This window comes from Diplotaxodon limnothrissa, linkage group LG6 (assembly GCF_057381915.1).
Source record: "Diplotaxodon limnothrissa isolate DT_005_m linkage group LG6, D_limnothrissa_male_GT1.1, whole genome shotgun sequence".
Lineage (NCBI taxonomy): Eukaryota > Metazoa > Chordata > Actinopteri > Cichliformes > Cichlidae > Diplotaxodon > Diplotaxodon limnothrissa.
The window spans coordinates 42110053-42123372 of record NC_140601.1 but is presented as its reverse complement, the minus strand read 5'-3'; the positions used below and the strand labels follow the sequence as shown (position 1 = coordinate 42123372).

Sequence of the window (13320 nt, the reverse complement as noted above, 5' to 3'; positions counted from 1 at the left end):
ATTATTATCCAGAAACAACCAGATATGTTTAAACAGGAAGTGAGCTGCAGCAGTGCTGCAGGGAGGGATGCAAATCAAAGTTTTTTTATTGAAACTGTAAATTCAAAGTTTCATAATGTTGTATATTGAACACATTTGTTTTTCATCAAATTGCATCAAGCAGCAAGTCGCTTCACAACATGGCGCACTTCGTCACAGAGCTGCTACGTTAACCGTATCGAGAAAGTGCATTTCAACCAGACACGACTGCAGTTCATATTAATGGTCAACTCTCATACTACAGTGATTCTTTTGTTTTGAACCACATCTATTATTTGCTCTCTCGATTTGTCTACATATCAACTTACATAAAATTTTAAATTCATTGTTTTTCTTGTTTGTTTGTTTTTTAAATTAAATCATTGATTTCCAAAATTATATATACAGTAATGAAAAAGTTTAGTGAATTATTTAGAGGACTCTAACTGACATGGTGTGAAAAACTAAGTACACTCCCTGCACTTAGACAACGCCACAATCTTTCCTGGAACAAAGGTCTCTGAGAATTCACCCCAAGGTCATATTGTATTATAATCAGAGAAATTCAAAAGACTCGATTATATTAAATGTTGAAGTTTAAGAAAGTGCAATTAGAAGAATACTGAGTGAGTGTGGCTTGTTTGGAAGGGTTGAGAAAGCTTCTTCTCTAAAGAGAACATGGCAGCTAACGTGTTTGGCCATGACAAACACAGCATATCAGCACAAGCACCTCATACTAACTGTGATTGCAGCCATGGCGGGCGGGTGATTTGGGCTTGTTTTGTAACCACAGGACCCGGGTACCTTTCAGTCACTGAGTTGAGCCCATGAACTATGCAGTATTCACGAGTTAAATGGGAGGCAATCTGCTGTGGCAGGACCTTAAGAGAGCTGCACATAAATGAGTGCCTGCAAATCTCAATGAACTGAAGTAATGTTTTAAAGTGTTCAGAATTTACTGCACAAAGGAGTAGAATAAAGATTATTTCAAGTTATTGCTACTAAATGTGGAATTATTGGGTATACTTCAACCATGACTGTGTATTTTTATAGAGTAACTTTATCATATGACTTGGTGACAATGCTAACACTCTTAAACTCACACACTGAGCCTTCAGTTGTGCTTTTAACTTCAGCTGCAGTGGTGTAGACCAGCGGCCCCCGACCTTTTTTGCACCACGGACCGGTTTAATGTCTGACAATATTTTCATGGACCGGCCTTTAAGGTGTCGCGGATAAATACAACAAAATAAAATGAAACGACCGAGACAAAAACTGTGGTATTCTGTAAATATAATTGTTACGTTCCCCTGAGGGGTCCAGGCGGTGCGGGGGAAGTAACAAAAAGTGTCCGGGTCAGAAAAAGGAGTCAAGGAGGCAAAAGGGTTAAACTACAGAGTTTTTATTAATACTAACTAAAGGAGACAGACAAGCCGCTATCACCATTTAAAGAAACAAACAAAACTCAAGCGTTAGTCAATAAGTACAAAGTCAAAAAGAGTGCAGCTCACTAGCTGCAAACACCGCAAACACTCAGCTAACTAGCTGTAACCACACTAATGACACTCTGGCCCAGAGCTCACCTTTCCCTGGGCTTAAATACTTTTAATTACTGATGTGAGTCAGCTGTGTAAAAGGGAAAGGCGGCACCTCCAGCAGAAGAGGAGTGGGACACGCCCACACAGGCACCTTCAGGAGGAGGCCCTGCCAGGGCCGTAACAATAATAATAAATGCAAATTCACTGTGTAACTTTATTAGGAGCGTCCTCCTGAAATGCACCAACAACACTGAGAGTAACATCCTCCTCTCTGCCCCTTAATGCTCTCTGGTCGCTATGGTAACGCGCAAACATTTCTTTCACGATAAGACACGACTACAACACGAGAAAAGACCCGGGGGAAACAGAGTTAACGATAACCAGTCCGTGGCCCGGGGGTTGGGGGCCGCTGGTATACAACACAACAATGTCAGTTTTCTTTTTAGCCTAAATGTGCTTACAATGCCTGGATTTACAAATAGTGGCACTAGACACCCGGTGAATTGTGAATCATATGGAATTCCATATTGTGGGATCATTTGGTACATGTGACTTGGGAAACCCAGCATCATAATCGCACTGACGACACAGTTCCTCGTCCACTGGTGAACTAAACTATATGTTGAATGGTTGTGCTGAACAGCTGGATGCATCAGTGATTTCTTGTGTTGCTATTTAAAACTCGTGTCCAAATAATATTTTATGATGTCAGGACACATAAAGTAAACTGGTGTTTTTATTACTTCCTAGCAAGCAGTAGGACCAGCTGCACTGTAGGCGGGTTTGTTCACTTACTATCGTGCTTCCCTGAAACCCGAAGCACAAATCCTGAAGTACTTTCTAGGAATGTAACTGAATTCTAAACACTCTGAGGTTTAATAGAGTCAAATCCCTCCAAACCTCCCGCGCAGCGTAAGACTTCTGAGTCAGAGGCAGACACAAAGGACCTCACCGGAGACCCTGTTAGTGAGCGAGAGCTGTTGTGTTCAGAGCCAGGTCTGCCACACTGGCTGGTCACGAGGAAACTGCCTCACATGTGTCTCAGGCAGTATATGGTCTGTGGATAATAACTGCAGGCTTTACGGCGTTAGCAACTGGAGTGTTTTCCTGCCACAGCGGGAACAGCTCAAGGTAAGTGCGCGTCCCCCGGGGTCCGGCCCCAGTTGTCATATTACTGCGTGATAAGTTGAGGAATGGACGCCTGTTTTCTTTCATAAAGAGTGGATTTCTGTGATGGAAAGAGGAGGGGGACAGGAAGGGACGTGGGTGGCAGAACGATGCGATAAAAGAGAAGAAGAGAAGCGCGGGGGTAAAGAATCCTTGTGGCATCAGCCCTATTTGAGAAAATTCTCAAGATGAATTCAAAGTTTAATTTATATTCATGAAGCTTGCGATGGCTGTATTTCTTGGGAAGAGCAAATGGCATACAATTTTAAATGGGAGAAGACCCTGTGGCTCATATCCATATTTAAAAAGACGGTTAGAAAGAACTAAATAATCAACATGTTTGGGTGGATGATCAGATCCGCATCGCTTCTGATTTTGCATTGTTTAGGCAGCCGTCTACACGTCGCAGTAACTATGTTGAGTTGTCAGCTGTTAGCAGAGTGATTTTTTTGTTCTTAAACTGTTCATGAAGGATTGTTTAAGATTTGTTAAAAAACAAAAAAAAGCTCACATTGTCCTGACTTTGAGATAAGTGGGTACTGTGTGCATTCTAATTATTATTACGGAGGACGATTCTTAGAGAACTGCAGGAGTTTGACACAAATTGCACTTGGCAGCAGCAACATCATGCTAAATGCAGCAGGTACAAAGCTCATTTTAACTGGGATATGAAGATTAACATTAAACAGGCCACTTAAGAGCTATTTTTACTTTTTGACACATTTCAGGTCAGCCTGATCTAAAAATATCTTTAATTAATTAATTATTAGTCAGTTATTTATTAAAAATCCCCACGTGAATACTTTAAACCCACAAACTAGGGCTGCCCTAAAGGATACACTATTTCATCCTCCTGTTTGACTCTAATTAGGATCATTGCAGATAATCATTATGTTGCATTCAGTGAGGACTAGAACAAGTGACAGTCTTCTTGCAACCAGGGAAGTCTCCCTCTGTTGGCCATTAGGAAGAATGCAGGTTTAAGGTTGTATTGAATTGGCTTCCCTTGTCAGACGTGGAAGCTATGTCTAATTTTTTGTCCACTATGTTGTTCGAAAATAAACAATTTCTATCTGCAGCGATCTCATTGATTACCATCTTCTGAAAAGGCTGGACATTTATGGGCCTTCACCCACACAATCACAAACAACAGTCTACATACCTTCACTCAAACCTTCAAAAACTCAGCACTTTTTTTAGTCCGATGATTCCAGCTGCTGCTTTTGGTTTCATGGTGCTCCAGATGTTTTCAGCTGGTTAGGGGTCTGGACTCCACAGCATGTCTTTATCCTGTCTTCCTTCTCTCACCCCAAACGGTCACAGCAGATGGCCCCGCCCCTCCCTGAGCCTGGTTCTGCTGCAGGTTTCTTCCAGTTAAAAGGGAGTTTTTCCTTCCCACTGTCGCCAAAGTGCTTGCTCATAGGGGGTCATATGATTGTTGGGTTCTTCTCTGTATGTGTTATTGTAGGGGCTACCTTACAATATAAAGCGCCTTGAGACAACTGTTGTTGTGATTTGGCGCTGGATAAATAAAATTGAATTGAATTGAACTGAAATGACTGCAGGCTGGCCAGTTCAGCACCCAGATGCTTACACAGCTACAAAGCCATGCTGCTGGAATAGACGCAGTATGAGGTATAATACTTCCCAAAAAAGAGGTTTCACAGACAGGATCACATGTTGCTCTAAAACCTTTTAGCATTGATGATACCTTTCCAGATGTGCAAGATGTCCGTTCCATAGGCAGTGATGCACTCATACCATCAGAGATGCAGCCTTATGAACTACCACTCATAGCAAGCCAGATGGCCCCTCTCTACTCGAGTCTGGAGCCTGTGGCTTCCATGTTTTCCAAAAGGAATCATACATTTCAATTTGTCTGACCACAGAGCAGTTTTCCACTTTTCCTCAGTTCGTTTTAAATGAGCTTTGGCCCAGAGAAGTTGGCAGTATTTCTGGCTCATGTTCACATAGGGCTTCTTCATTGCATGATGGACCTTTAACCTGCATTTGTGGATGGCACAGTGAATTTGTTCACAGGAAAGGATTTGTGGAAGTGCTCCCGAGCCCATGCAGTGATTTCCATGGCACGCTGTGCCCCCCCGAGGGCATCAAGATCACAGGCATCCAATATTGATTTTCAACCTTGTCCCTTACAGACAGATTTCCAGAGATTCTCTGAAAACGATGAGATATCCAAATAGTTTTATACTAAGGAACACTGGTCTGAAATTGTTCCATCATTTTTAGATGCAGTTTGTTGCTTCCTTCCATCTTTGCTTCTGAGAAACAGTCTAATGTGTTCTCTTCATACCCAGTCTAGTTACTAAGCTGTTGCCAGCTAATCTAATTAGTTGTGAAACGTTCATCCAGCAAAGTACCACTTACTTTCCGAGCCTTTTGTTGACCCTTTCCCAACGTTTTTGAGACGTGTTGCTGCCATCAAATTCAGAACGAGCTAATATTTTTCATGAAATAGTAAAATGTCTCACTTTAATCATTTGATATATTTTCTGTTCTATTGGCAATAAAATGTGGATTTATGAGTTTTACAAATCAGTGCATTTTACACGATATTTTTGGAACTGGGTTCTTTTTGACTGATTAGATTTATAAAACATAGTGTGGCAGATTATATCAGATGGCGGCACAAAGTGAGGACTGACTGGATAAACTGCCATCCCTCTTGGTTGCTGTCATGAATCAGATTTGGCTTCAGTTTTCCGACCCAGGCTTTGCCAGCTCTGTGCTTAAGTTGGAGAGGACAGATTGGTGACAGCATGCGTTAGAGAGCCACTGTTTTCAGTTTCATTGTTTCCTTTAACTGCTTAGGTTGTGTTGCAGCTTTCTAATTGCCCCCATAAGATATAAAAACTTGAAACTCTGTGTCAGCTTGATATAAAGTTTTAGTTTCGTCCTTGGTTACTGTATTGATGTATCCATCACTACATTACAAAAAGTTCAATTCTCACCAAAAGTGGCTTTCAGTGATCACACTGTGTTTCCTTCTGGGTTAATATAATCTCCTTGTGATCTGCCTAACACTTGTTTTGTCAGTCTGAATTTTTATCAGCCACTTCTCTGTTTCACAATCGTGTCACATTTGGGAGAAAATGTTCTACGGTTGTTCTCGCTCATGTTATCTTTTTGCAAAATCCATTTCTGCCCCAGTGGAAAAGCCAGATGAATCTCCTGCCTACAAACATTGTGAATATCGAACATGACAGCCACGACTACTGAGGATTTCCAGCTAAAATATTAACTGCAGTGCTCATTCTGAAGCTCTGTGTAGTCACAAAAATTGGAGTACTTGCCCTGACTTGTTTAGCTAGTATCAAAAAATACACATTCAACAACAATCTGTGTAATGATCTCCATACGTATAAATATGTAAAATATTAATATGGTAAATAAACCTGCATTCACTGTTTTTGTTTTATTTTTTATTTTTTCTAACCACTTGGGGGCAGCAGAAGAAGTTGCTGTTGTTATAGTAAATAAATTATTCATTTCAGTTGCTCTAATAGTGTTTTACACAAAAACAACACGGACACATTGTCTTCCTGTGTAGAGTTAATTTAATTCAGACTAAGAGAAGATCATGATGACTTGTTCTTGCTCGTATTCGGACCTCTCACAAGCAGACACAATATGCATGACATCCATCACTCGGCATCAGTGATTGGACTGATTGTTGTGCACTTTAATGCTTTTAGTTATCGTTACTGTGAAACAAAGAGCACATGAAGAAATAACCGATCGCTCGCATTATTAGTAGTTTCTGCAACGCCCACGCTAAGAGCATGTTATGCATTACCGTCATTACCAAATGATTTCCATTAACATCGTCTATACAGATTGATTTTAAGGTTGCTTACACAAATAGCAGCTGGATTTATTAGTAGCATCACTTTCAGATTGTATTTCAGGACTAAAATGAATGAATCATTTTTTCTGGAATGATGCTACGATGCTACTGTTCCTTTGTTTAGTCTTTACCAGTTTTATTTATTTAAATAACATTTTATACATTTGGTGCTTTGTGAAACCAAAACAAACCTGAAAGGATTCTTGGAGCTTTGGAGTGACACCTGTCACCTCACAGCTCTGTTTGTAATGTAAAACTCCATCGCTCCTCGCAGTCGTCCCTGCTGTAATCAGTTTAGCAATATTTTCTATTTAACTGGCATTTTTAGAATTTGTCCAGTCTTATTATTACAGTGCAAACATGAATCCACTGTAGGAGGAACATGACGTGCACTCTGCTGTCAGAAATAGCCTGGGCGATGTTCCAAAACGCTTCACAGCTTTTATTGTCACACAGCACGCTGATACTGTAGATTCAGGTCTGACACACACCTGAACAAATGCCGGTCTCATGTATCCAAACCCCTGTCCACATACAGCAGCTGTTTCAGTGCAAACCCAGTCTCAGGGTTCCAGCCATGATGTGTTTGGATTTGCTCAACCCTGAGAGATACACGAACACAAAGAGTGACATTTAGAGAGACGGGTCAGCATCGCTCTCATGCAGATTAGTGAATCCCGCTGTGGCTGATACAGCGAGGAGCGTGAACAGAATGGCCAGCAGACGCCGAGAAGAGCTGAGTGACATCAGCACCACCGAGCTCGAGTCTTGTTTGCATGCCAGCTCATTACACTTGGAAACAATACCCGTGCTGTCAAACCCTGTTCTTAGCTTTTCTCTATTCTCTCCAGCCACTTATCACAGATTTCATTTTCCAGACAGAGTGACATGAAAAATGCCCCAAAGCCCACCAAACCTCCTGTGTTTGAACACACGCAAGCACACAAAGGAGTGACTGGTAGAGAGGGATGGAAAGAGCAAAGGAGCAGGAAAGAGAACAATGAATTTATTTGGTTCTAATGTGAGTTTTGGCAGAGCTGGCATGCTAATGCAGTGTTACAAATTAAGATCCCAGTTGTATTGTGCTACAGTGTGCCAAGGGGAGGCTGGGAGTTTGACTTCACAGGCCTGAGAGGATGAGTTCAGGTTTGGTCGCCGTGGCAGCTGGAGCCACCAACACTTGCGCTGTGTGTTTATCCACCGACGGTGCCAGATGTGATTCTCAGAGGAAACCGTGCAGGCAGCGGAAGGATCGCACATCCTGCAAAGGCAAACACGGCGGGATCACAACACAAACTCACATGTGCATACAAAATTTATTTTTCTCCTCTTCTGCTGCACGTGCCACAAAGCAATGAAAATAATTTATATACAGCACTTTTATACAATTCAATATGATTAATATATTAATAAATAAAACTTTGAAGTCATTCTTGAGTTAACTTGCAACAAATCATCCGCCTGCAAAGATGCTTCGAAGAGCTTTTTTCAACCTTTAATAGCAGAATGTTTATGTGTTTGCTCTGCAAATGAATTCTTTATTTGCTAAATTTGAGCAAATTAAAGAGCATCAATTATTGTTTGGTAAAACTAGTCTTTCTGCTTAACTGGTCAGACAAAGCTTTAGGAAGCAGTGACATGAAGAGAGTAAACACTAGTGCTTAATCTGAGAGAAATGATTCAAAGAACATTTGTGAAACTGTGTCATTAGAAGTAATACTTGGAAGTAAACAGACACAATATAGTGACTGTCCTGTCCTTTTTATGTACTATAAAGCTGCAGGGAATTTGTTTTGTGCCAACAATGCAAAGACGAGCAACCTTGTAATCTTGCTGTCGACTTAAGTTATATAAAGTATATCTGTATAAAAAGGCATAGTTAGTGTTTAAGTTAAGAACACGTAAACTAGTTGAAAATTATCTTCCATCTCTTGTGAACTAAGATCACAAATCACACTGGATTTCCTGACTGAACTTGTTTTGTTTGAATGCTCATGAATCCGTTTCAGGTTTGGAAATAGAAGGTGGTGTTTAAACATCGGGCAGGTGTTGCAGAAGAAGCTAAAGAAAGGCTGACAGCTCTCAAACATACCTGAAACAGTGTTTTGTTGAGGTCAACCTCTGCCTAACTGAGACGTGGATAACTGCTGGTGATTCCAGAACTTTTGCCTTCAGACTGCTGCTCTTTTAATGTCCAACACACATCTGATCGAGGTGGAGGAGTTGCGACCATCTTCAGAAATCGCTACAGGTGTAAACAGGTTTCATTCAAATTTTATTTTTCCAGTTTTGAGCTGTTGCTATTTGAAATAGCCTGTTCTCCCCCTGTACTGTGCAAAATAATATACAGGGCCCCAAAATACAGTAAGGACTTTATAATGGAATTTGCTGCATTTCTGACTGAAGTCACGATAAAATATGACTCCTTTCTTATTGTCAGGGATTTTAATATTCACGTGTGCTGTCTAGAAAAGCGCATGGTTAAAGACTTTTTGAATCTTACTGATTCTTTTAATTTAGTTCGATGTCTGTTCTGCACCCACACAACAGTGTGGCCACACTCTCGATCTAGTTTTAGTGCACGCATTGCCTGCTTTTAATCTGAAAGTCTCTGACCCTGTTTTCTCTGATGCCGGTTCTGTTTGACATCTCTTTGTCTAGAAATGGATTCAGGGGGCATGTCCCTGTTCAGCCATCTCGTTTGTTAAATTCTTTCACTGCAGCACAGTTCTCCACCTACTATACTCAGTTCTCTATTCCTGACACACTCCAAAACGTAGAGGAACTCAGTTCTTGGTTTCATACCTTGGCTATTGTTGCCTCTCTAAAAATCAGGCATCCTAAGACTAAGTTTGAACCCTGGTTGAACGATGAAGCCCGTGCTGTGAGGCGTGAAACCTGGGCTAGATACAAACACTGTTGAAAACTTTAGACCAATATCTAAGCTGCCCTTTTTATCTAAAGTCTTGGAAAAAGTAGCAAGTAACCAATTGATCCCGTATTTGAATGCGCAAAATATTCAGGAGATTTTCCAATCTGGTTTTAAAGCAATGCATAGCACTGAATCAGCACTTTTAAGAATTTTTAATGATATATTTTTATCATGTGATTCTGGTGAAAGGCTCATCTTACTCGATTTAACTGCTGCATTTGACACTGAAGACGATGAAATTTTAATCTCGCATTTGGAGCAGTGTGTCGGTGTAACAGGTGTGGCTCTGAAATGGTTCAGGTCTTACTTAACAAATCAAACCTTTTCAGTTCACTTAGGAAACTGTGAGTCCTCCGGTGCTCCGCTGTCTCATGGAGTACCGCATGGTTCCATTCTGGGTCCCATCCTGTTTTCACTGTATTTACCTCCCTTGGGCTCAATTTTTAGGAGACACAGACTCTCTTTTCACTGTTATGCAGATGACTGCCAGATTTATGTTCCTCTTAAAAAGAAAGATGTGTCGTCTGTAAATCTTTACAAACATGTCTGGAGGACGTCAAGTCCTGGTTGGCGCTAAACTTTCTTTGTTTTAATGATTCTAAGACTGAAGTAATGGTGTTCAGACCTGCCTCCACTGCTGTTCAGTGTGTTGATTTGCAAACCCTGAAATCATTTTGTAAACCAGAGATTGTTAATCTGGGTTTTAAAATGGATCCTGAACTTAAGCTTGAAAGCCAGATCGGGTCGGTTGTACAGTCTAGTTTCTTTCATCTGAGGCAGCTGGCCAAAATTAAGCACTTTCTGGATTACGGCTGGATTATTATTATTATGGGGTGAGTCGACCTTCTGCTTTTCGACTGCAGCTAGTCCAGAATGCCGCTGCACGTCTTTTAACTGGCACTCGTAGATGCGAGCATATCACCCAGTTTTATATTCACTTCACTGGCTGCCCGTGCAATTTAGGATCCTTTTTAAGCTGCTTTTATTTGTTTTTAAATGTTTGTCCAATGCTGCCCCTCTGTACCTCTCTGAGCTTCTTCATCCATACATACCTTCGCGGTCCCTCAGGTGGGCAGACCAGCTCCTCCTGAGCGTGCCCAGGACTAATCGTAAGCTCAGAGGGGATCGGGCGTTTGCTGTGGCAGCACCAAAACTGTTGATTGACATGTTAGTAGATATCGAGGTCTACAGATTAGTGGATATTGGATCAGTTCTCTTAGTCATCATGTTTGGGTGAAAAGATGTGAAGCAACTTTTCAAACAGCCAGATCATCAGTGCCAGACAGCCTGGTGGGAGCATCGCTGAGGTGGCTTGAGGAGTGCAGCTGGTCAGCTTGATCTGTGGGATTATTTACAGGATCTGCTGCTGACATCTTGCTGCCAGAAATGCTGGGCACTTCCATTCATTCAGCCACTGGGTGTGTCGTATGGCAGCACACAGCAACAAGCATTTCTCTCCTCATTTATGCAAATAGTGAAATTCAATCATGTGACTATTGTCCACGGTCAATCATAATCACCGTTTTTTATTTGGATTATTAGTAGGTTGTTAAAACTTTTATTTCATGTATAATTATTATTGAAGCTCATCTCCTTTTCTTCATCCTAATGGCATCATGGTCATTGTGTACTTCACCAGAAAGGCTCCTGGTCCCCTGGGTGGGGCCTTTCTGCATGAAGTTTGTGTGTGTTCCTTTTGTTTGCATGACTTTCCTCCACGAACTTCAAAGACTTGCATTGTAGGTTAATTATCATCTACTTCACATCGATGGCTATGTGTATGAGCTAAAGCACTTAATGTGTACAGAGACGGACTGTCTTTAAATGAAAATTTAAAGAACTTTGAGGGGTCATTAAATCAGCACAATATAAAAATGTCAGTTGTTCCATTTCATCTTTTATACCTAGGACTTCACCAAAAAACAAGTTCTTTACAAGTGCTTTCAGAACAGACTGAAACGTAAGCCCCTAGAACTTTGAATTTGCCCTCACAAGCATACTTGAAGTGCTTTAGATTAATGAGCTATATTTGGCTTTCATTGAATCCGCCCCATGCCAGCCTTCTCTCCTCAGGGAAGCAGACTCTCCTGACTCACTCACAGCCTGCTTCCCGGCCATGAATTGGATGTGATTGGTCAGTGTTAAAGCGCAAATAACCTCACCTGCTGATACTTTGTTACCATTCTGTGCTATTAGTCTCACAATCTCTTTTAGCACTTTGCACCATGCTGCTGCATAATTGCGTTCTTGCGTCTGGTCAACAAAATGCTGCTTCTCTCAGTGTGCTCATGCACCTTAAGTTTGAGGTATGGTTTAAGATGCCTTTGTTTTGATAAAATCAGATTAAAGCCACACTGTTGTATCTAACTTGTAGTGGCTCCACAGTGTTGCAGTTTATGTGTTTGCCTAGGAAGGGAAATATCCCCTGGTTTGGTCCTGACAGGAGGCACGTGTGTTAGAAATGTTACCTCTGCCTGCATCACTCACATTGTCGTGGCTTCTGTTTTTCCATCTCTTCAGTGCAGCTCTTCCCTGTAAAGCAGCCACATTGCAAAACTCATTTCAGTAAAAGTGTTTGTCTATAGCTTGAAGAAACGCTGGTGTGCTGTGTTTCAGGGGGACTCGCTGCGGACCAACATCCAGCTGGATTTTGGTGACGGCACAGCAGTTTCATACTCCAATCTGAGCTGGACCGAGGAAGGGATCAAGCACGTCTACAAGTCTGCCGGAATATTCCGTGTCACGGCGTTTGCAGAGAACACGCTCGGTTACGACACCACGACACTCTACCTGCACGTCACATGTAAGTGTCCACACTGTCACAAACACAACGCGTGCTGTTGCTTTCAACTGAAATCCTCTCTGAGAAGATGACTGCTGCTGTTCACTCTCTGTTTCATCGACATAAGAGACAAAACTGTCGATGCTGTCATCTGAGTCAACTTTTAGTTTGCACTCAAAGCAGTTAACTTAGTGCCCAGAAGCAGAGTGTTAGTAGACTTTTAATACTTTGTTTGCTTTTCAGGCCACAAAGCATTACTGATAAACACAGATGTGTATGACTACGTCCATGAACATCAGTTAATGATGCGTTTCCTGTCTGTATACAGTGTGTTAAGATAGGAGAATGTTTATAATGTAGGAACAGAATGAGACTTTACAAACTGAACGGTCTGTAAAATCTCATTTTAAAAGCTCTGTTTTATTCTGACCCAGACGTGCTCATATTTTGTTATTGATTTGGTACAATGCACACACATACCCACTAAAGTTGTGTTAGGTAAGATGATAAAATGTTCAGATTTCACCCTCCAGCATGAACAGTAAGGTTGAAAGAAGGTTACACCAGGATGTAGCAAAGAGTTGTTAAAGATGGGTCAGTTTATTGGCACTGGTAAAGGGGTTAAAAAGAGAAATGTACATTTTTGTTGTTAAGAATATAATTTTATGTAAATTCACAAATACTGTTATGTTAAAAGAATATAGAAATTCTAATGTGCTTTTTGGTATTTTGGGCTTCCGGCACACTGTAAATATGTGGTTATGTAGTTGAGGAGTCAGAAGCAACACAGGTTTCTGACCGAGTCCCGCCATGTTAATTTAAACCTTCATTAAACATCTCTTTTGAAAGAAAAGTACCCGGTCTTGCTCGTGTTTCAAATGCCTGTTGCTGGACTGACTTCTAAAGGTGGTACAGAAGAGTGAAACAGAGCCCGACGGGCCCGTCATACTAGCTCAACCCTGTAGATCCAAACCATCAAATAATAGCCAGAAAATTTAGATTTTTTGGAACTGAG

The 13320-nt window shown here is 41.2% G+C and overlaps 1 protein-coding gene across 2 annotated transcripts in view; it reads left to right on the top strand.

Annotated features, from left to right (window-relative positions):
* Nucleotides 1–13320, top strand: part of sorcs3a (sortilin related VPS10 domain containing receptor 3a) — a 267372-nt gene that overhangs the window by 222249 nt on the left and 31803 nt on the right. For both annotated transcript variants that reach the window (XM_085356485.1, XM_085356484.1), the window contains one exon: nt 12140–12326. In XM_085356485.1, coding sequence (XP_085212611.1) covers nt 12140–12326 — 187 coding nt within the window. The remainder of the gene's footprint in view (nt 1–12139; nt 12327–13320) is intronic.